General features: G+C 36.1%; 1 protein-coding gene across 3 annotated transcripts in view; it reads left to right on the top strand.

Moving 5' to 3' along the window:
• The window catches only part of TRPM7 (transient receptor potential cation channel subfamily M member 7), a 128,905-nt gene that overhangs the window by 89,907 nt on the left and 14,241 nt on the right, over positions 1-24,757 (top strand). For 2 of the 3 annotated variants that reach the window (XM_054531466.2, XM_054531467.2), the window contains 15 exons: positions 390-564; positions 3,320-3,446; positions 5,086-5,270; positions 5,948-6,080; positions 7,063-7,778; positions 10,038-10,105; positions 11,173-11,232; positions 12,956-13,052; positions 16,065-16,132; positions 18,401-18,435; positions 20,636-20,661; positions 23,400-23,450; positions 23,529-23,594; positions 24,190-24,473; positions 24,606-24,688. In XM_054531466.2, the coding sequence (XP_054387441.1) occupies positions 390-564; positions 3,320-3,446; positions 5,086-5,270; positions 5,948-6,080; positions 7,063-7,778; positions 10,038-10,105; positions 11,173-11,232; positions 12,956-13,052; positions 16,065-16,132; positions 18,401-18,435; positions 20,636-20,661; positions 23,400-23,450; positions 23,529-23,594; positions 24,190-24,473; positions 24,606-24,688 (2,174 nt within the window). The remainder of the gene's footprint in view (positions 1-389; positions 565-3,319; positions 3,447-5,085; positions 5,271-5,947; positions 6,081-7,062; positions 7,779-10,037; positions 10,106-11,172; positions 11,233-12,955; positions 13,053-16,064; positions 16,133-18,400; positions 18,436-20,635; positions 20,662-23,399; positions 23,451-23,528; positions 23,595-24,189; positions 24,474-24,605; positions 24,689-24,757) is intronic. The other variant, XM_002825444.6, reaches the window with a different exon arrangement.

The following is a 24,757-nucleotide window of genomic DNA, read 5'->3' as shown; positions in this document are numbered from 1 at the left end:
TCCATTATAAGAACAGAGAAGCTTTAGGAAAGGGCAGTTATGGAAATTGATTCCCTAAATCTGTCCCTGTCTGTGTACTTCTTGAAAATCTTCACGTACCACAGAGATAGCCACACTTCAGTTTGAACCAGTGATACAGTTCATTATGTAGATAAAGATGCCCATGACTTGCTTAGCTTAATAGATTTTTTTTTACATAATCTCCTAGATGTTAAGATTTATATAGTGATGAAATTCTTCTGAAAGCTATCACTAGGAACAAAAATAATCTCAAAGATTTTTTGTGTTTAATGGATTTTTTTGGTCTATTAGAACATTAGAATCTTTTAAAAAGATTTGTCATAGTGTTTAAACTTCCTTGTATTTTAACAGTGTTCATTTTTTAACAGGTGGCCAATATGTTCTACATTGTAGTGATTATGGCTCTTGTATTACTTAGTTTTGGTGTTCCCAGAAAGGCAATACTTTATCCTCATGAAGCACCATCTTGGACTCTTGCTAAAGATATAGTTTTTCACCCATACTGGATGATTTTTGGTGAAGTTTATGCATACGAAATTGATGGTAAGAATTGTATATTTACAGATTTATCTTTTGGTTATTTTGTGTTTTAAAACCAATATTGAATTATAGTAATATTGCATATTTTCAGAAGTCAAACTATTACCACCCTAAGCCCCACACAAAGGCGTTAGTGAACTCCAGAAGAAACATACAAATTAATTGGAAGAAAAAGTATTTTAGAATTTTTTTAGTGGCAGGTATTAGAAATCTAGTCTAAACTGTCCTAGGACACAATAAGGACATTTATTAACTCACATAACAGTATTGAGCTAGGTCCAGTGGTCTTTAGGGTTGGTTAATTCATAGCTAAGGACACTTGTTCTTTTTCATCCGGCTGCCAGCTCTGTAAGTTTCCCTTATGATCATAAGACCGTCATTAGCAACAGGAGGAAAGAGACACTGTTTATCGATAGTTCTCTTTAGAGGGAAATGTCCCTTTCATAGAAATTCCCTTTTGAACCTGTCCTTTCATTTCATTAGCTTGAGTTGGCTTCAGCCTGCCTATCTCTAAAATGATTACAGACAAGGGGGATGGGATTGCCATGATTAGCGTAGATCATTCAGGGTAGATTCGATATTGAGAAGTCAAGCACAATGTTAATTACAAAAATAATGATCCTGTGTGAATACTGAAAGCTTACAGCAAGTTGAGTTTTACAGATGACAGATACTCAAGGTTTTTGTTGTAGCTTGTGAGTACATTCTCTGGATAATCAATGACATAACTCCCACTGATTCAACCCTATTCTTAGAGAGAATATTAAGTTTGTTGTTCAATTTTGTTACTATTCACATTTTGACTCTTACGTTGTCTTAGTCAGTGAGACTAGATAACCTGTGAACATAAGTGATGCTGTCAGCTTTCAGTGATATTCTGCTGACTTCCACATTTGAGATATAGAATCTTTATTTTGTTAATTCTCTCTCACTCTTGTTCTTTCTTCTTCCTTCACTCTTCCCTCCCCCAGTATCTGTGTTACTCCCTTCCTACATGTTTATGGATGATTAGGTCAAGGGTTGGCCATGTAGTGAGAGGATTGTGGTTAGGTCCAAGGGTGGCCACATAGAAAATTTGTGGTCATTATTTGTTCTTGGGCGGTAGTTAAACTAATGTTGTTTTACCAGCCTGGTCAAATTTTGTGTTTAATGGCTTCTGTTTGGTGTTATTTCCAGGTTTTCATTGTCTGCTACTTTTTTTTTTTTTTCTCTTTGAGACAGAGTCTCACCCTATCACCCAGGCTGGAGTGCAGTGGTGTGGTCTTAGCTCACTGCAACCTCTGTCTTCCAGGTTCAAGTGATTCCCATGCCTCAGCCTCTGGAGTAGCTGGGATTACAGCTGCATACCATCATGCCTGGCTAGTTTTTTGTTTTTGTTTTTTTAAGTAGAGACAGAGTTTCACCATGTTGGCCAGGCTGGTCTTGAACTCCTGACCTCAAGTGATCGGCCTGCTTTGGCCTCCCAAAGTTCTGGGATTACAAACGTGAGCCATCACGCCTGGCTGTCTGCTATTTTTCTAATGATATGACTCTAATTGTGTAGTTGTTATAAAGCATTGAGTATAGTTTTTTAGTTTTCTGCATTCTCTTTCTTGGGTATTTGCTTCCACAAACTAATCTGAATAGAATGGAAATAGATTCATAAAATTATTTAGGAGTGAAAAGACCTTACCATTAATTTGCCCGTAAAACCATTTAAACGAATGATAGAACCATTATGAGTGTCATTGATGCATATACTTTTAAAAAATTACCAAATACTAAATGCTAAGTGTACTATAAATATTTAGCTAGAACTTATCACTAATTCATCATTATTTAATTCTAATCCTTGCCCTGCCTAATTTATTTTATTCCTTGTAATGCTGTGGGGGGTATTAAAGCTCTTCCTTTCCTTGTTTGTGATTAGCTATGTTCTGGCTTCAGAAATTTTTCAGATAGGGGTAATGAAAAACAAGGAATTCAAATCTAATCACTGTATAATTGAGAAGCACTTTTTAGCTATTTCTTCAGCCCCATTTTTGTGACATAATAAGATAAACTCAATACTCTTAATGTTTGTAAATGTACAGGTTTTGCTATGAGTCAACCAAACTCTTAAAGTTGAGTCATGCTTGTAATCCCAGCACTTTGGGAGGCCAAGGCGGGCAGATCACGAGGTCAGGAGTTCGAGACCAGGCTGGCCAACATGATGAAATACGGTCTCTACCAAAAATGCAAAATTAGCTGGGCATGGTGGCGCATGCCTGTAGTCCCAGCTACTCGGGAGGCTGAGGCAGGAGAATTGCTTGAATCCAGGAGCCGGAGGTTGCAGTGAGCCGAGATCGCGCCACTGCACTCCAGCCTGGGTGACAGAGCAAGACTCCGTCTCAGGGGAAAAAAAAAGTTCAGACATTTTTCTTACAGAAATATTGTCATATGGTTGATCCAGGAATTTTACCCTCTTTAATGCTCCTCAGGTTAAACCCTGCCTCAAAGGGTAAATATAACACCTAAATATGCTTTCTTTTCTGGAATGGAGTTGTAAAACAGATAGCACCCACTTTTCTCACAGCATCTTTTTGTGTTTGAACACTCTTAAGCTGGGGTTCCTATGGCTCCCTGCCCAGAGGCTTTTGCTGGAATCTGTGAAACAGATTTGTACATAATCGAAACTTACTTTAAGTAAATAAATAACCAGAAACACTCATGAATAGCAGTTACTGATGAATTACTATATTTAAGTTGTTTTTATTTTTTTCTTTTTTTCTCTCTAAAGTGTGTGCAAATGATTCTGTTATCCCTCAAATCTGTGGTCCTGGGACGTGGTTGACTCCATTTCTTCAAGCAGTCTACCTCTTTGTACAGTATATCATTATGGTTAATCTTCTTATTGCATTTTTCAAGTAAGAATTTTGTTCAATTGCTTGTTATAAGATGATTTAATATGCAATTCTACATATTTTGAAGGAAATTTATAGAACTTAAAATCTAAAAATTTTATTGAGGCTTAAACTACTAAAATTAGATTTGAAAAATTACAAATAGGAGATGCTTTTTCTAATCAAATGAGTTCTAAATTTTAAGTTCGATTATCTTTCAACATGCAGTTTTCTTTATAAATTTAATCGTTATCTGGGATTTTTCCTCGGTTGCCAACAAATACGCATTCAATATAGAAAATTCATCAGTAATTCCACTGTTAATATTTGGGTGTACACCTTTCTATCTTTTTTTTGCAAATATATATAAACCATTTTTCTTTTCAGAAATAGTATTTTTATTTATTTATTTATGAGACACAGTCTCCCTCTGTCACCCAGGTTGGAGTGGCACAATCTTGGCTCACTGCAACCTTAGTTTTCTGGGTTCAAGGGATTCTCATGCCTCAGCCTCTCAAGTAGCTGGGATTGCAGGTGTGCACCACAATGCCTGGCTGATTTTTTTTGTATTTTTAGTAGAGATGAGGTTTCACCATGTTGGCCGGGCTGGACTCGAACTCCTGGCCTCATGTGATCCATCCACTTCAGCCTCCCCAAGTGCTGGGATTACAGGCATGAGCCACAGTGCCTAGCCTATTTTTATATTTTATGTACTGTTTTATAACTAAGCAAAGCATCATGAACGTTATTTCAGATAAACAAATATTCTTCTCCAGTCTATTTTTAATGGCTACCTGATACTCCATGATATAGACCATAATTTTTCAATCTAGTATGTTATATTGGTCAATTAGATTGTTTGTAATTCTTGCTCTTAAACACCACATTGTAGTTAAATCTGTGAGCAATACTTGCTTGTTTAGAATGTTTTTCTAAAAGCAGGGCTGTTCAGTATATGTACTTTTAGGGCTTTTGCACTTAAGTCTAAATAGGCCTGTTTCCTCAACTCTGTGCCCACACTGAGTATTTTTGTTAATGGCTGCCAGTTTGATAGTAAATAAAAGAATTTATTGTATTTTATTTTTTGAGACAGCCTGTTGCCCAGGCTGGAGTGCAGTGGCACTATCACAGCTCACTGTAGCCTCTTCCATCTGGGCTCAAGTAGTCCCTCCTGTCTCAGCCTCCATAGTAGCTGGGACTATAGGCATACACCATTACGCCTGGCTAACTTTTTTGTTTTTAAATAGACAGGGTCTCACTATGGTGCCCAGACTCGTCTTGAACTCCAGGCCTCAAGCACTCCTCCTGCCTCTTGGCGTTCCAGAGTGCTAAGATTATAGACATGAACCACCATGCCCAGCCAGGATTTTGTTTTTTAAAATTTGCACTTATTTGATTACTAATAAGTCTGAGTATTTTCTTATGTCTTACCCATTTACATACAATATTTTAAACTTTTTTAATTATTTTTTTCTGCTGAATATTAATCTTTGCCTTATACTTACTGCCTGTATCTTTTCCAGTTTCTCATTTGCTATTAGTTTTGTTTACAGAAGGATATTTTTTGAATTCTTATTTAGTACAGAATTACAATGAAATCATCAGTATTTAAAACTTTAAGAGATGGTTAGCAAAGTTTATTTTATTTTTATTATTTCTCTAGCAATGTGTATTTACAAGTGAAGGCAATTTCCAATATTGTATGGAAGTACCAGCGTTATCATTTTATTATGGCTTATCATGAGAAACCAGTTCTGCCTCCTCCACTTATCATTCTTAGCCATATAGTTTCTCTCTTTTGCTGCATATGTAAGAGAAGAAAGAAAGATAAGACTTCCGATGGACCAAGTAAGTAAACTATATTAAGGCAAATGTTTTCATTTTATTCTCATTTTTACACCGAAGGCTATATATTGATTTTATTCAAAAATGACTTAGTGGGTTAATGTTATGGTAAAGATTTTTGTTAAATTTGCCTATACATAAAGGAATTTTTAAGTGCAATATGATATCTATAAAAATGGATTTAGCGTTAAACTTCGTTATGAGAATGGCATCTCTGTTTCTGTTAAAATGGTAATGTAAACCTAACTTCTTTGCTGTTCTACAAACCATTTTTACAGCTCTGTAAACAGTAACAGTTTTAGTACATTCTGTGTACATGAGACTAATCATACTGTGTCAAATTATGCTTAAAATTTTACAGGGACTTTCAAATTAGTTCTTAAATTTCTCTGAGTAGATACGTGAGGGAGAGGTATGAGAGAGATAGGGGAGGGATGTTGTACAGGAAAAGGAAATCAGAAGAGGAGGAGGAAGTACCTGATCATATTCTGCTGACATCACACTGGTGAAGCAAAAAAGAAAGATAATTGTCTAGTGCTTTAGAAGCATAGTAGTAAAAGTTTAAAAAGTGCAGATGATGGATGTAGTCTTAGAAACCTTGAATAATTCGTAAGAATTATGAGCTGAAGTTGATAACTTGATAGCTCTTCATTGATTTTCTTCTCCTTTTCCTCCCATAGAACTTTTCTTAACAGAAGAAGATCAAAAGAAACTTCATGATTTTGAAGAGCAGTGTGTTGAGATGTATTTCAATGAAAAAGATGACAAATTTCATTCTGGGAGTGAAGAGAGAATTCGTGTCACTTTTGAAAGGTTCAGAAGCCCTTTAGTTAAAATCGGTTATATGTCTAAATGGGATCTATTAGTTATATCTCTTATACATGGTCATTGTTAAATTTATTTTGTCAAACAATAAGCATAGTTATAGTTTTACATTATATATTGGAAAGATCGTTCAGTTCTATTAATACTTCATATAAGTCAGTTGGTCAGTCTCTTATTTTTTACCCTAGTTACAGAAGATAGAAGAGTTTACTGTTCTTTACTGTTTGGAGGGAGAAAAGTAAAACTATCCTCACTATTTTACAGCATTTCTTTTATTATCATTATTATTATTATTATTTTTTTTTTTTGAGACAGAATCTCCTCTTTTGCCCCGGCTGGAGTACAGTGGCACGATCTCGGCTCACTGCAACTTCCGCCTCCCAGGTTCAAGTGATTCTCCTGCCTCAGTTTCCTGAGTAGCTAGGATTATCAGCGTGCACCACCACACCCAGCTGATTTTTTTATTTTTAGTAGAGACAGGGTTTCACCATGTTGGCCAAGCTGGTCTCGAACTCCTGGCCTCGTGATCTGCCCGCCTCAGCCTCCCAAAGTGCTGGGATTACAGACGTGAGCCACTGCGCCTGGCCAGCATTTCTTTTTTTCTGTTGGCTTCACTACATTCTGGAAGCATATGGTGTTTGGTAACAGTTATAGCAACAGTAATGGTAGTTCTGTGTATATGTAGCTGTATATACATTATTTTGTGTTACTTTGATGTGGGGTAATTGGAGTAAGTAGCCTGTGGAACAAAAACGTTTTTTGAAATCTTGCATTTTAATATAAGATTAGCACTGGATCCTTCTTAAACATAAGGTAGGCCTTGTATATTTAAATAACCGTACCTTATTTTATATCTTGTTTAAATGCATGTAAAAATTTTCTCTTTTTATCATTATTATTTGAGGCTACAAAATAAAATTCTACATTATTTTTTCACATTTGTAAAAAAAAGCTTATTTCTCTCCTACAGAGTGGAACAGATGTGCATTCAGATTAAGGAAGTTGGAGATCGTGTCAACTACATAAAAAGATCATTACAATCATTAGATTCTCAAATTGGCCATTTGCAAGATCTTTCAGCCCTGACGGTAGATACATTAAAAACACTCACTGCCCAGAAAGCGTCGGAAGCTAGCAAAGTTCATAATGAAATCACACGAGAACTGAGCATTTCCAAACACTTGGCTCAAAACCTTATTGATGATGGTCCTGTAAGACCTTCTGTATGGAAAAAGCATAGTGTTGTAAATACGCTTAGCTCCTCTCTTCCTCAAGGTGATCTTGAAAGTAACAATCCTTTTCATTGTAATATTTTAATGAAAGATGACAAAGATCCCCAATGTAATATATTTGGTCAAGACTTACCTGCAATACCCCAGAGAAAAGAATTTAATTTTCCAGAGGCTGGTTCCTCTTCTGGTGCCTTATTCCCAAGTGCTGTTTCCCCTCCAGAACTGCGACAGAGACTACATGGGGTAGAACTCTTAAAAATATTTAATAAAAATCAAAAATTAGGCAGTTCATCTACTAGCATACCACATCTGTCATCCCCACCAACCAAATTTTTTGTTAGTACACCATCTCAGCCAAGTTGCAAAAGCCACTTGGAAACTGGAACCAAAGATCAAGAAACTGTTTGCTCTAAAGCTGCAGAAGGAGATAATATAGAATTTGGAGCATTTGTAGGTAAGTTTGGCAAATTCATATTTGTGTATCAATATTATTTACTTTTCACCTTAGAAATAATAGAAACATGTACTGTGTTAAAAGTCATTATCTTTTCATAGAGTATAATTATAAAATTTTTAAAAAGAATCAGACACCTGTGATTCTGGTACTTTGGGAGGCTGAGTGGGGAGGATTGCTTGAGCCCAGGAGTTGAGGACCAGCCTGAGCAACATAGCAAGACCCCATCTCTACAAAAAATTTTTGGAAGTAGCCAGGCGCAGTGGCATGTGCCTGAAGTCCCAGCTACTCAGGAGGCTGAGGCAGGCGAACCGCTTGCACCCAGAAGCTCAAAGCCGCAGTGGGCTATGATCACATACAACTGCACTATAGCCTGTGTGACAGAATGAGACCCTGTCTCTAGAAATGAAATGAAAAAAAAAAAAAATCAGAAGTAGGGGAAATAGACTGAATTAGGCTATAAGAGTTATATTGGCACATAACCTCTTTGATGGAATTTTAGGTTCTGTCTTTTGAATTTGAATATCTTCAATTGGGTTTCATCAACTCTTATTGAAAACTTAAGTGATTCTTAAGTGTTAAGTACTTGGAGAACCTCCTAGGGGAGGTTAGAATCAACTGGAAAAGAGCAGTGCCCTGTAAATAGATGACCATATAATTTTTTTACCCAAACGAACACACTTTAAAAGTGAAAGGGTGCACTATTAATAATTATATCAGAACAACAATGGAAATCTAGGAATCTACTGGGAAAATTAGTACTTACGGTCTACCTATTTATATATTCACAGAGAAGAACATTTCAAAAAGGAATGACTTATTCTTATACCTATGAAAGCTTAAATAAGATAAGAACAGAAAAAAAATGTTTATTTTGGCAGTAACACATTAAAGACCTTAGTGAAAACTTCCATGCATAGAGATTGTTCACACAGTATGTTAATAAGCCCATGGAAAATTGCCACATTAAGGCCAGCCTAGGAAGTTATCTAGGCACTAAACGTGTTGATATTACTTCTAGGCTATATGGGATTCACTCTAGATACATAGATATATAACTTTTCCTACATTAAATTATTCCTTTTTTTTTTTTTTTTTTTTTTAAGACGGAGTCTCCCTCTGTCTCCCAGGCTGGAGTGCAGTGGCACAATCTCGGCTCACTGCAACCTCTGCCTCCCAGATTCAAGTGATTCCCCTGCCTCAGCCTCCTGAGTAGCTGAGATTACAGCCACACGCCACCACACCTGGCTAATGTCCAATTTATTTTTTAAAATGCATTTTAGCCTATTTGTTAATGTATTACCAGTGGGGTATATGTATATATCATATATATTTTTTCTACATGTATATTATATAGGAAAAGTTATATATCTGTATATCTAGAGTGAATTCTATATAGCCTAGCAGTAAATATCAGCATGTTCAGTGCCTAAATAACTTGCTAGGCTGGCCTTAATGTGGAGATTATACATGGGTTTATTAACATGTTGTCTGAACAATCTGTATGTGTGAAACAGTTTTCATTAAGGTCATTAAAGTGCTATTGCCAAAATATTTTTGTTCTGTTTTTAAGTTATAGGCATAAGAATAAATCATTCCTTTTTGAGTGATTATCCGTATATATGTAATGCTTTTTTTTTTTTTTTTAAATAGTAAAAATGCTTGGTCCCCTTTTTTCTTTTAAATTTCGAGCTATTTATTCATATCACATGTTGGTTTCTTTTGTAAGGACTTTGGCTTTTAACGTTACTGTAAAATTAACTATAATCTTGGCCAGGTGCGGTGGCTCAGGCCTGTAATCCCAGCACTTTGGGAGGCCAAGGCAAGCGGATCTCGAGGTCAGGAGTTCAAGACCAGCCTGGCTAACATGGTGAAACCCTGTCTCTACTAACAATACAAAAATTAGTCAGGTGTGGTGGCGCATGCCTATAGTTCCAGCTACTCAGGAGGCTGAGGCAGGAGAATTGCTTGAACCCGGGAGGCAGAGGTTGCAGTGAGCCGAGATCACGCCACTGCACTCCAGCCTGGGCAACAGAGCGAGACTTGTTCTCAAATTTAAAAAAAAAAACTGTAACCTTCACCAGCTTCTTGGCAATTTTCAATTTTATTTATCAAAAGAGCTAAAGGAGACTGCAGAGCCATCAAATGTACTTGAAAAACAGCATAAACCTATTTTTTTATATAAACTTTAAGCAGTGCCATTATTTTGGTGAAGAAAAATAAAAATTTCTCATTGCAACATCTTTTTTTCTATTAAAGGACACAGAGATAGCATGGATTTACAGAGGTTTAAAGAAACATCAAACAAGATAAAAGAAATACTATCCGTAAGTAAATCCTTATTAAAACACCCACAGTTCTATTTATTTTACCATCTTGATGTTTAGTTCAAAATTTAATTAAACATTTTTTCAGCAAAAATACAGTTTTAGCAGATAACATGCTAATACCAAATATTTGAAGCTGTCCTCAATTTGAAAAAATGAACAATTGAGGAACATGAAAAGGTACAAATAGCTTGTGTAATTATACTCACTAAATAAAAAACATCAGCTATTTAACATTTCTCTGTTTTTTTTTTTTGAGACGGAGTCTCACTCTCACCCAGGCTGGAGTACAGTGGTGTGATCTCCGCTCACTGCAGCCTCCACCTCCTGGGTTCAAGTGATTCTCCTGTCTCAGCCTCTTGAGTAGCTGGGATTACAGGTGCGCGTCACCATGCCTGGCTAATTTCTGTATTTTTAGTAGAGATGAGGTTTTACCATGTTGTCCAGTCTGGTCTCTCAAATTCCTGACCTCAAGCGAAATAAGTTTCAAAATTGTAGAACAGCTGGCAAAAAAGGTCTATTCTTGCCTGCAAGTTAGTTTTATTTCTTAAATGTTGCTCTCGTATATTACTTGTGGCTATTTAGAGCCTTTAGAATAGTAACGTGGCTACACCAAGATAATTAAAAACACCTAGAAAGGTGTTAAGCTTCTCTAGAGAACTTACATTATAGAAATGTTAAGTGACATACACAGTGAAAACAGGACCTTTCCTAAAGCTAAAACCAAGGAGATGATAATGACATAGAAGTTTCTATGAATGATTACTTTTTATGTGATCCAAGTTAATTATATAATTGCTGTCAGGCCATATTACTTACTACCCTACATATAAAAAGTAGACTCAAATGCATTTTTATATTGTAACATTTTGTATTTTTATTATCATATTTTGATTAAAGTATTGTACTAAATCGATTAACTTAACATCTATTAACTAGATATTGATAACTTGGAATTTAATTGGTTATTGTATGCAAATTGAGGCGTAATGATTACCTGGGTTTTTTCCTTTCTGTATCTGCCTTTAAGTTTGAGAATAGTTGCATAATTTTCTTACCTCAAATAGGAGCAGCAGAATGATGTAAGAAATGTGATTATGGAGTGTACAGAGATGCCTAAATATGAGGTAAAGTCTCTTTAGTATATGCAGAAGTCAGAAAGTCAGCTTAAAATATACCCATGTGCTTTTAGCTGGAGGAAATAGGTGTAGGTTCAGCGGACCTATCATAAGACTATAATTTGCAGTGTTTTCTAACCATTTTAATTATGGCATATTTAGACTGAGAGAGCTAAATAAATGGATCAAGTTCACTTAGGTAGCCTTAGCTGACACATGATAAAAAGAGAAAGAAGAAAAGCAGGAATGAGAAAAAGTGCTAGGAAGTAGAAAGAACAGACTGCTGTCTACCAAATTGGTTTTACAATTGTTGCCATATGACATATGGAATATCTGTATTCCATATAGGGTTGAAGTGGATTTTATAGATAAATGAAATGTTTTATGGACTTTCATAAGTTTTAGTAAAGCTGTTTATAATGTAGAATTATTTAAACCTAAGTTCATCACATTTTCTTTTTCTTTACACAAATTATTGTCATATTGCCACACTCTGGTGGTATCATTTTGCTATTGCAAAGCACTTGATAGAAGTAAGACATAAAATTTAGGATAAATGGACATTTCTTAATGGGAAAAGGTAAAGCATCAGAGTTTTCCCACAGATTTCACCTTTTTAATAATGAACTTAAAGAAAAAACGTGCTGAAAATTTTTAAGTGGCAGATACTCCTTGATAAAAACAAGACATTGCAAGTTTCTGTGAGTTAGCAGAAAAGCAGTAGCTGTGTTTTGATTTAAACAACTTTTTTTTTTGAGACGGAGCAAGACTCCGTCTCAAAAAAAAAAAAATAGCAGTATTTATTGAGCCAGTAAAGCCGTCAGGGCTTTCCAAATACATAAATAATAGAAAAATATTAAGGGGAAATATAGAGATTTAAGTACCTAAAGAACGTAGAGATTTAAGTACCTAAAAAATTTCAATTTTGTCAAATTGAAATTTGACAAAATAGTGAGCATATAGATAACCTTGTTGTATAAATAGCTCATACAAAGCAATAAGAAAGTTACCAAGATCCCCAAAAGGAAATAGTTCCCCCACCATTAATGTTATCAGTGTGTCAAGATACGTGTAAGATAATAGCTTCTTTGGGGGTGAGGTGAATTCATAATGATTGCATTTTTTCTCCACAGTTTTGTATATTTTTCCAACTTTTTTGTGAGGTTTTTTGTTTTCTTTTGTTTTTGTTTTTGTTTTTTTCTTGAGACGGAGTCTCGTTCTGCCAGCAGGCTGGAGTGCAGTGGCTTGATCTTGGCTCACTGCACCCTCTACCTCCCGGGTTCAAGTGATTCTCCTGCCTCAGCCTCCCGAGTAGCTGGGACTACTGGCGTGCGCCACCACACCCAGCTGATTTTTGTATTTTTAGTAGAGATAGGGTTTCACCATGTTGGCCAAGATGGTCTCGATCTCTTGACCTCATGATCCGCCCTCCTAGACCTCCCAAAGTGCTGGGATTACAGGTGTGAGTCACCACACCCAGTCTGAGTTTTTATGATTATAAAAAATTCATTTGGATGGATTTATAGGAACAGTAGTCAAATAAGGTGTTTTGGTGCAGTTTTTGAAATTGGCATTGAAGAAAATAACCATAATCTATAATATACCCATTGGTGTCCAGGTAGAATAAAGCATATTGAGCTGAATAGATCAAGGGACTCTTATACTACTTAGAGTAATGGGTTGAAATTTAGTTCAATTATTTTCAAATTATATGTATGCACAATATTTGCAGAATAACAACACTTCTGAAAACACTTTGAAACGAGTGAGTTCTCTTGCTGGATTTACTGACTGCCACAGAACTTCCATTCCTCTTCATTCAAAACAAGGTGAGTATTTTGACTATATGAATAGTGTCAGAAAACATACTCATTTACACTTTAAATGTATTTTATGTTTGTCAAACACGTGAGTAGTGAATGGTGCAGGAGTCAGAAGATGAAAATTCTGGTCTGCCATAGTTACTGTAACCTTGAATAAGTTGTAATCCTAGCATTCATTAGAATGTTTTATTAGAATATGTTTTACAAATTATTTATTCTGTAAAGATAGAATAGAAAAACTTTTTATAAATCTGCTGCTTTTAGCTTTTACAGATGTATCTGTTCATCTGTATCATGTTTTAATCTATCATCACTTATTCAACATATTTTTCTAAACTTTTAAAAATCATACATTTTTGGTTCAAAATTAAAATACAAACACTCTGAAAATTTTCCCTCTCACTCTGTTCCCACATGTAACCACTATTTGTCTACCCTTTAGAGTTTCATGCTTGTACAATCATGTATGACAGTACAATCTTATACCTCTCATTTTTTACACAAAAGGTCATAGATAATACATGTTGCCTTGTACCATTAATTTTTCGTTTACTGTATTGTGGTGATGTTTCCATATCATAATTTTTTTATAAGTCAAAATTATATATGCACATCATTGAAAAGTTGAATAATTATAAAGGTTCCTTAAGAAAAACAGTACTACATTGTCCACCTCACCATCACTTCTTTCATTTTCCTTTGGCATACTGAATTCAGCAACGCATATTACGACCAAATTGGGTTTATTCCAGGAATGAAAGTTGTCTTAACATTCAAAAATATAATTGTGATAATGCATGATAGTAGCAGATTAAAGGAGAAAAATCATGAGATTATCTTAACAGCTGCAGAGAAGGTATTTGGTTAACATTCAGTATTCATTCTTAATCTCAAAAAGGATATCAACAAAAAATTATCACAAAGCATCAAACTTCACAGTGAACTATTGAAAGCCCAAGATGGGGAGCAAGACAAGGATTCTGACTGTTACTGTTTCTGTTTTACATTCTAGCCAGAGCAGTAAAGCAAGTAAAATAAATGGTAGAGGGGGCTGGGTGGCTTGCGCCTGTAATCCTAGCACTTTGGGAGGCCGAGGCAGGTGGATCACCTGAGATCAGGAGTTCAAGACCAACTTGGTCAACATGGCGAAACTCCATCTCTACTAAAAATACAAAAATTAGCTAGGTGTGGTGGCGCACATCTGTAATCCCAGCTACTCGGGAGGCTGAGGAAGAAGAATCGCTTGAACACAGGAGATGGAGGCTGCAGTAAGCCAAGATCGCACGACTGCACTCCAGCCTGTGCAATGGGAGCGAGACTCCATCTCAAAAAAAAAAGAAAAAGAAATGGTAGAAGGATTAGGAGGGAAGAAAAAGAATTCTCAGTATTTAAGATAACATAGATGTTATTTCTAAGTTAGTATGAACATCCCAAAATCTAAAATGCTCCAAAATCCAAAATTTTTGAGTACTGACTGAAAGGAAATGCTCATTGGAGCGTTTCAGATTTCAGATTTTCAGATGCTCACCTGGGTGAGTATAATGCAAATATTCCAAAATTAAAAAAAAAAAAAAACAGAAATCTGAAACACTTCTGATCCCAAGCATTTCTAGTAAGTGATACTCAAACCTACCTGTATTGCAGCATCGTCATATTTCAGTTTTAGGCTGTATCTGTTGACCTTCCACTAAAGAAGACAAGAATTGAACTCTCTTTTCTCACTCTGTATTCCCAGAACGAACACACACACATGCACCCGTTCACCCTTTTCCACCAAGTATAGTTACAGTTTTGGTTAAATCAGCACTCTAGGTTCTCTGGTATTTAACCAAATTTCTTCATGATATTCAGAATATAATGTATTCTGTCAGTTTCATCATATTGAAAACATTTTGCCCAGAGTCTTCTAATATATCTCAGTCTGGTCTTTTTGTCCTCTACACCTGGAATACAAATTTTGTTCTGAGATTTTCCTTTCTTCATTCTGAGGTTATCCTTTGTTGTACTGTAAAATTGTGAGCTTTCTCTGATTTGTAACTTAATGTCCTGACTTTTTTTGGAAGTAGGCTTAATTCTAAAGTTCATTTTGGATAAATAAGATATGACAACAAAGGTATTATCATAAATTGGGGAAAAGGATTATTCATTGCAGCATTGTTTATCATAGGAAGAGATTGGAAACAGATCAGATTTCCATCAGTAGGAGTTTGTTTAAATACATTACTGTATATCCAGTATGAAATAAAGAGAGCATCAAAAGATAATTGGGAAATCATCTCTGTTCTTCTGTAGAAAATCTCTAAGCTGGCTAGGTGCAGTGGCTCATGCCTGTAATCCCAGCACTTGGGGAGGCTGAGGCAGGTGGATCACCTGAAGTCAGGAGTTTGAGACCAGCCTGAACAACATGGAGAAACCTAGTCTCTACTGAAAACAAAATTAGCCGGGCGTGGTGGCACATGCCTGTAATCCCAGCTACTAGGGAGGCTGAGACAGGAGAATCACTTGAACCCGGGAGGCAGAGGTTGTGGTGAGCTGAGATTGCACCACTGCTCTCCAGCCTGGGCAACAAGAGTGAAACTCTGTCTCAAAAAAAAAAAATCTCTAAGCTTAAAGTTTAAAAAAACAAAACCCTCAAGACATATATGTTTCCCTACCATTTATGTTAAATATTGGCAGGGGTATGTGTATACACATACAAATATCCCAGGAAGAATATACAAGAAATGAATTACCTTTACTGTCCCCAGTCAGGGTGATTGGGAACAGGAGGGAGAGAAATATTTTTTTATTTCATACTCTCATTTATTGTTGCCTTTTCACAATAAATTGAATAGTTTACTCAAAATAAATTGAATAATTTATGGGCCTCATGTAACTCTTGTGTTCAGCGTGTTGAGGAAAGGTTGAGTTATCTTATGAAGGTCATACTGTGCCTAGAATACTTTGTGTTTGGTTAGTTGGTATTCATAAAACTTCAGTTGTGTAGCTTTTTTATATTTTTTAATTTTCTTTTGGCAGAAAAAATCAGTAGAAGGCCATCTACCGAAGACACTCATGAAGTAGATTCCAAAGCAGCTTTAATACCGGTTTGTAGATTTCAACTAAACAGATATGTATTATTAAATACATAAAACTTTTTTAGATAAGATCTACAAAGTGGTGATATTTGGGACTATATCAAAAATTCAAAAAAATTTTTCTTAAGAAAACTGACTTTAGCATAGTAGCAGTTATAGAAAAGTTTCTTACAGTGAATAGTCAGGAATTTTAAAGAAAAATTTATGCAGAATAAAGGCAGGAATCTCTTTTTGTTTGAATTGAAGCTAATTGTATGAACTCATTTCCAGCTAACTGCAATAATAATTGATTTTGCAAATTCCCTTTAAAAGTACACACTGACAAGACAAAAAGCTCAGGAAAAGGCAGAAAAATTACTCCTTTATAATCAAGTATTATGTATAAGTCAGTGCTCATAATTTTGCTCAAGAAAATACTGACTTACATTCAAAATATATCTGTTCTGGCATAGAGAGATTATGTTGTTAAAATCATGTTATTGAAAAAAGTTATTTCAGTGGGGAAAGAGGTTAGTTAACAAAGAGATTCACGGTAACAAATCCTCCTTTCTGGAGGGACTCTTCCTGACCCTGAGCTGCACAACTTTGCAACAAATTAAAGCCTTACCGAAGATGACTTCACAATGGCAATTTAGAACTCATGGGAGTCAACTTACATAAACGGTATTTGATTTCTGATAACTTAAGATAGTGGACTTATTGGTTACAGATGACAAAATAAGTATGTTTAAAGTGATTATGGACATAAAGTTTTAAATATAAAACATGAGAAAAGAAGGAGATACGATTCAAAAGGACTGGCAAATTTGAAAAACTAGAAATAAAAAAAAAAACTCAGTGGGGGCTGGGTGCAGTGGCTCATGCCTGTAATCCCAGCACTTTGGTTGGCCGAAGCAGGTGGATCACTTGAGATCAGGAGTTCAAGATGAGCCTGGCCAACATGACAAAACCCTGTCTCTACTAAAAATCAAAACTTACCTGGGTATGGTGGCACATGCCTGTAATTCAGCTACTCAGGAGGCTGAGGCAGGAGAGAGTCTCCTGAACCGGGGAGGTGGAGGTTGCGGTGAGCCGAGATTGCGCCACTGCACTCCAGCCTGAGCTTCAGAGTGAAACCCCATCTCAAAAAAAACCCCACTCAGTGGGAGTTAATTAACAGATTAGGCACATCTGAAGGGAGAATTACTAAACTGGATCAGAATGCAACACAGAACTGTAATTAAATGGATTAAAGTAATAATAATAAATTGTCCACAAGATGATTAAAGTAAAAAAAAAAAAAGATAAACTACATAGTAAGATGGAAAATATGTTAAAGGTAAAGAGACATGGAAGACACGTCTAACTGGCCTTGAAAGAGCAGACAAAATTTGAAGAGGTTAGAAATGGTTTAGAATTTTACAAAATGATAAAATATGTGAAGATTCAAATTCAGGCAGAATGAGTCTCAAACTGGGGAAGTAAAAATAAACCCACACCTAGGAACATTATAAAACTGCAGAATAAAAACCATATGCACATATACACAACAAAGGCTGCAGTGAAATATGCCTAAATGTCATGAGCATTCACAGCTTACATGATTTTAATTTTTCTGTTTGTATTTTGATGTTTATATGTATATGTGTATATACATATATATATATATATATATATATATATATATATATATATATTTTCGAGATGGAATCTCGCTCTGTTGCCTGGGCTGGAGTGCAATGACACAATCTTGGCTCACTGCAACCTCCACCTCCCAGATTCAAGTGATTCTCCTGCCTCAGCCTCCCAAGTAGCTGGGATTATAGGCGCCCGCCACGATGCCCAGCTAATTTTTGTATTTTTAGTAGAGATGAGGTTTCACCAGGTTGGCCAGGCTGGTCTCAAACTCCTGACCTCAGGTGATCCACCCACCCACCCACCACTCCCAAAGTGCTGGGATTACAGGTGTGAGCCACTGTACCCCGGCCACAAATATATATTTTAAGAGAATAGAATTGTCTTCAAACAATATAAAAATTCATAAAGAATAGAAAGACTATGTTGTGGGAAATAACAGAATTTTTTATTCCACCTTGTTGAATAGCCTTATGGTAGTTACATTTACAGTAAATACAGTTACAATAAATAAATTTATTGTTTTATGAAACAAGAACTGTATGTTAGTTTTTTAGCCTTTCATTCTTAAAACATAAGAAAAAAAGTTAAACAGTTATGCTTCATCTAGAGATTTTTGTCTTTAAGGTTTTTGTGTGTGTGTTTTGTTTTTTTTTACTGAAGGATTGGTTACAAGATAGACCATCAAACAGAGAAATGTAAGTAAGCTTTTTCTGACCATTAGCTTGCAAAGTATCATAGTTATTGAATGTTGTCTTTTTTCCTGCTCTTTGCATCATCTCTTTAACATTTCTTTATGAGTGATGATTATTTATTCTAGCATCTCCTCTCTTCACATAGATGAGATTAGGGGAACAAGTTTATGATGAGTTAATATATAAGTTAAAATTTATTATTTTCATATAGTTGTACTATAATTATAACTCTACTAAGGTCTTCCTAATAGTGATACAATTCTGATTTTATTATTTAGTCCTGTTTCTAACTTATTCCTGAATACATTTGTTGAGAGACCTAGTTTGAGACTTTAGTTTTGTACTTGCTTGATTTCTCTATCCATCATTCTAGTCAAACCTTGCATCTGCTTTTGGAAAGCACTTTGATGATTAGAGCAGTAATACACAGTATACATTAGAAAGCCTGTATACAGGAAGATCCACTAGAAAGCTGATGTGGTAATCCAAAACCAAAAGTGGAAACTATAGGCAATCTGACAGGTTATTGTCCCCAGAAAGTAAAACTTTTTAGTACATATTAGACATAAGGGTAAAGACAAATCTAAGATAATCTCTGTGTTTCCATCCTAGGAATTAGTGTTGTAGAATTCCAAAGGATATGCAAAAAAAAAAAGTCTTGTTTTGACACCCACCTGATACTGGAAGCATGGTGGAGTTACTCTCTCATATGGATTTCTTGAGCAGAGAAGCCAATTTGGGGGAAATTATTATTCTGCAGTGTTTTTCCCCTTCTGTGAATCAGAGATAAATCTGGGCCAGGCATGGTGCTTCACACCTGTGATCCCAGCACTTTGGGAGGCCAAGGTGGGTGGATCGCTTGAGCCCAGGTGTTGGGGACCAGCCTGAGAAACATAGACCCCATCTCTAAATTAGCTGGGTATAGTGGTGTGCACTTGTGGTCCCAGCTACTCAGGAGGCTTGAGGCAGAAGGATTGTTTGAGCGCAGGAGTAGTGAGCCGTGATTGTACCATTTCACTCCAGCCTGGGCAACAGCGAGACCTAGTCTCAAAACAAATAATTTTTTTTAAAAAAGAAAATAAATAAATCTGAATATATAGAGAAGAAAATAAACCTGGGCCACAGGATAAGCAGCTGCTCAAATTGAGTTTCCTGACCCTGGAATGGCATTTGGAAGGCCCACCTATAGTCAGACCTCTTCAAGGAATATTTTCTTTTATAACCAAAGCCATAGGATGTAAGTACAAAATAGGTACTTCAAGTTGGTGTTAATTCTGGTGTCTAACAACAGAACATTGTCTTGCAGAATGCTGACCCTGAGAATTACCCATAAAGGTGGAGCTGAGTGGCAACCCTTTGAGTGCTGAGAAAAGAGTGATTGATTAGCAGCAGGCAAAGGAATGATGTTAGGTTCAAAATACTTTTTGTAAGAAAATGTTTCTATTAAGGTGAAAATCAGCAGGAAACAACAGGGTCAAATAGAATGTAGGAGCTGGAAAGAGACAAGGTTGTCTACTCCCAAGGTCCTTTCTGGATCTGGTCCTTTCATTCCTGAGCAAGGCTACATAGCTGTGTAATGAAAGTGCTAAGTCTCTAACCCGTTTTCCTTTATTCTCATTCTGTTCTCTTTTCCACTCTACCTATGTGTCTAATTGACACTGGAATCCTTGGAAGTAAAAGAACCTCCATTTGGTGCCAGTATATGTTGTTATAAATAAATACAGTTAACATTAGGAGAAATATTTTTCAACATTAGAAACTAAGAGGCAAAATGACATCTACTTACTTTTCTCTCAGTTCTTTGTCCATCAATTCTATTGAAATATTTCTAGCATCCTGCAAAGTCATCTCAATGTATTGTTACAGTACTGGAATGAATCTCCACAAATACAGAAGTTATGAAATAGTTTATTAGTATAGAGCCTTCGATTTGGCACCAAACTACTAATAATATTTAGGCATAAATTGGAGATACAAGTTATTAATAAGTAGATACATATGGATGTATATATGTATAAATATATGTATCTATATATGGATTGGGATTGGCTTAAGGGAAGTGGCAAATACTCAAAGGGAATCAATATCAGAATTTCCTTAATAATATTTTTTATATAATAATTGTATAAAATCAAAAAATTAAATGATAGCCAAAACTTAAATCATAGCACAGCTTATACTATATTTTTTGGTGTTTCTTTAGGCCATCTGAAGAAGGAACATTAAATGGTGAGTCTGTGTGGTAGATTTAATGTGAAAAAAATGAGAATCTTACATGATCTGTTATAGCAAACACCACATTATTCTAGGTAAGACATTTTAGACTTCAAGCTAGAAAAAGCCAAGGTATTGAAGAGTTCTTCCCTCATATACTTTCTCCTTACTATAGATGTTTCACAAACACACGAACCACCCTGTGAATGATGATCTCTTTACTGTCACACTTCCTCCCTGCTACTTGGTCTCTGCTATACAGCCTGCTCCTTTTCTAATATTCTGTGTGTTTTAACAAATGAAACTTGTAGTCTGCTGAGTTATTCTTGACCACCTTGACTTTGTTCTCACAAAGTCCTGTTGCATTTACTTCCTACATGTCTCTAAAATCCATCCTCCAGTATACATCCCACTGCTCCTTTCAGTTTAGACCATTACTTTGTCAACCTTTTATCGAAGTGTATAGTGCATACAGAATAGTGCAGAATTCAGTGAATTCTTACAAAGTAAGTATAGCCATGTAATCAGCACCTAAAAACAATTTTGCCTATATCCCCATTCCTTTGTTTCTACTTCTTAGAGTCCCTGCCCCTAAAACAATAGTTTCACCTATTTTGGGGTGTATATGCATGTGTGAGTGTTTGCATGTATGTGCATATTGGCTATATAAATGAAATTGTACAGTATATACTGTTTTGTGTCTTCTTCCTCTTAACATATTGTTATAAAATTAATCAATATTGCTGTGGATAGTGGTAATTTGTGCATTCTCACTACTATATAAAATTTCCTTACGTAAATATATTGAATATACTTATCCATTCTGCTATTTGGTGGTCATTTCAGTAGCTTCCACTGTATGGCTATTATGACTTGCTGCTATAAGCATTCTTGTTCATGTTGTTTGATAAACATATGTATTTATTTATTATTGGCATATGCCTAGGAGTGGAATTGCTGAGTCAGAGTTAGCATGTGTTCACATTTGGTAATTACTACCAAATAGGTTTTCAAAGTGGTTATACCAGTTAGGGGTCCCTGCCTGTAGTTTTACTTCTCATCAATGTTCTATTCTGCCACCCTTCCCCGCCCCCGGCTGAGAAGGAGTCTTGCTCTGTCGCCCAGGCTGGAGTAGGGAGTACAGTGGTGTGATCTTGGCTCACTGCAACCTCCACCTCCCAGGTTCAAGCAATTCTCCTGCCTCAGCCTCCCGAGTAGCTGGGATTACAGGCGCCCACCACCACATCCGGCTAATTTCTGTCTTTCTGTAGAGACGGGATTTCACCATGTTGGCCAGGCTGGTCTCTAACTCCTGACCTCATGATCTGCCCACCTCCACCTCCCAAAGTGCTGAGATTACAGGCGAGAGCCACCGCACCTGGCCTGATTTTTCTAAAAGATGTGATCTGGTCACTCCTCCACTTTACATTTTTTCCCCATTGTTGTTTAATAAAATCCAGTGTTCTTCCTTAACATGACATATTAGGCTTTTAATTCCCCCCACACACACTTTAGGCTCTTCATTCCATGCCCCCCACCCCCCTCCCACCCCCTGCCAAAGACAGGATCTGTCTGTCACCAGGCTGGAGTGCAGTGGCACAGTCTTTGCTCACTGCAGCCTCAACCTCCTAGGCTCAAGCAATCCTCCCACCTCTGCCTTCTGAGTAGCTGGGACCACAGGTGGGTGCCACCTTGCCCAGCTACTTTTAAAAATCTTTTTTGTTGATAATGGGGCCTTGCCATGTTATCCGGGCTGGTCTTGAACTCCTGGCCCCAAAGCAGTCTTTCCACCTCAGCTTCCCAAAGTGTTAATGATTACAGGTGTGAGCCACTGTGCCTGGCCTCCTCTTAACAATTTGATATTCCCTGTTTCTGTAGCTTCACCTCCTGCAGTTATCCCTGTACTCTTGCTCATTAATTTGTAGTCTTAGCTGCATATTCAGATCATTTGTAGAGAATCATTTCTATGATGACACATACCTACAGAATTAGAATATTTTGGAGTGGCATCTGGGTGGGTGTATGTCCAAAAAGCACTATAGGTCAGTCTTCCCCCTTCTCTTACTCTGAGATAGCCTTTGACGTCTTCTCAACCAGAAGGCATTAGGTACTCCTTCTGTACAGTCATACAATATGTGCACACATGTATGTGTATATACACATTTTTAAAGTATATTTTTATATTATACAGTATTAAAACTGTTGGCTAACTTCCTTTTCCTGCAAGACAGTAGGTTTCTTTTTATTTGTGTTCTAGAAACTTAGCACATAGCAGATTTGACTTGTCTTTGTCTTCTTGCAACATTTAAAGGTCAATTCCACACACACACAAAAAGATGGGGGAAGGGCTTTTGATGGGTATATTTCACATTCCAGAGGTTCATCCTCTCATGGTAGACCTGCTAAAATAGTTACATGGCTACAGTCCCCAACCCCCAAACATCAGAATCAAAGAGAGATTTTTCTTTTTGAGTGGGAGGTATGGGAGGAGTGAGTTTATGGCAGGAGTTAGGATAGTGTGCAGCATAATGTGCTCTTCACTTGTAGGTGTCTAAATGCACAGCTCTCACTAATCTGGCATAATTAAATAGGGTAATATAGCACAGTGGACATACTTTATCCCTAATTTTTTGTTTTTGTGAAGAACAGTTACACAATGGAAATTCAAAATGATATTATGAGAATATCCGGGTTAAAATTTTTGCTGTACTAGTACTTTTTAAATGGTCTCGTTTGTTTATTTGCCATTCTAGGTCTCACTTCTCCATTTAAGCCAGCTATGGATACAAATTACTATTATTCAGGTCAGTAATATTAAAAACAAAATTTAATAGTATTTTGAACCTTTACAGATTTCATCATTTCTCTCTCATTTTATGCAGCTGTGGAAAGAAATAACTTGATGAGGTTATCACAGAGCATTCCATTTACACCTGTGCCTCCAAGAGGTAAATCCAAAAATTAAAGAAATAAATAGAAGTGAAAATTAACCCTTTAATGATTTTTAGCTATAATATAGAATGTGGGTGGGATTACATTAAGAAGTATCGATTTCAAATAAATTCTTGATTAATCTGACTACCACAAGGGTGAGGTATGTTTGAATAGAAGAAGGGAAGCATCAGAATTATTGAATTTCTCCATTACTGGCATATTCAGAAGCAACAATATATTCTAATTCTAAAAAGTTCTTGATCCACTATCTAGTAATGTATATAAATTGACATCACAGTGTCCATGAAACAGATAGCTCTAACTTCTAAGTTTAATTCAGAAGTGTGTAGAATTTTAGTTGCTTTTTTAAAGGTTTTCTCTAAAATGCTCAGAATTTCAAAAATGCCTAACATTACACATGAATTCAAAGATATTATGAAAGTATCCTTGATTTCCTACCTATTGCTATTAAATTTCATTTTATAAAACTACATCTTGGTCCATTTTATCTTCTGTTCCTTACTTAAAGATGCCTGCTAATTTTTATTTTACTTTGTCGTTTTTAAAAAGTCACAATTGAATCTTAAACTGTTTCCATTCGTGTTGCAGGGGAGCCTGTCACAGTGTATCGTTTGGAAGAGAGTTCACCCAACATACTAAATAACAGCATGTCTTCTTGGTCACAACTAGGCCTCTGTGCCAAAATAGAGTTTTTAAGCAAAGAGGAGATGGGCGGAGGTTTACGAAGAGCTGTCAAAGTACAGTGTACCTGGTCAGAACATGATATCCTCAAATCAGGGCATCTTTATATTATCAAATCTTTTCTTCCAGAGGTGATTAATACATGGTCAAGTATTTATAAAGAAGATACAGTTCTGCATCTCTGTCTGAGAGTAAGTGTCAGTGAATGTTTAATAGTGGAACATAATTTAAGCTTTATATTTTAACTACTGAAATATCAATAAGCCAAATATAATCTTAGTTTAAATATTAAACAAGGGTTCTCCCCACCCTTCCTTTTATAGGAAATTCAACAACAGAGAGCAGCACAAAAGCTTACATTTGCCTTTAATCAAATGAAACCCAAATCCATACCATATTCTCCAAGGTAAATCTTTAATTTTTTTCTTGGATCTTTTATTATATGGATAGCAGTCCCTTTTGACCTTCATTTTTG

The sequence above is a fragment of the Pongo abelii genome, chromosome 16 (assembly GCF_028885655.2).
Source record: "Pongo abelii isolate AG06213 chromosome 16, NHGRI_mPonAbe1-v2.0_pri, whole genome shotgun sequence".
NCBI classification, from domain to species: domain Eukaryota; kingdom Metazoa; phylum Chordata; class Mammalia; order Primates; family Hominidae; genus Pongo; species Pongo abelii.
The sequence above is the reverse complement of the archived record's forward strand: the minus strand, read 5'-3'. Positions and strand labels throughout refer to the sequence as shown.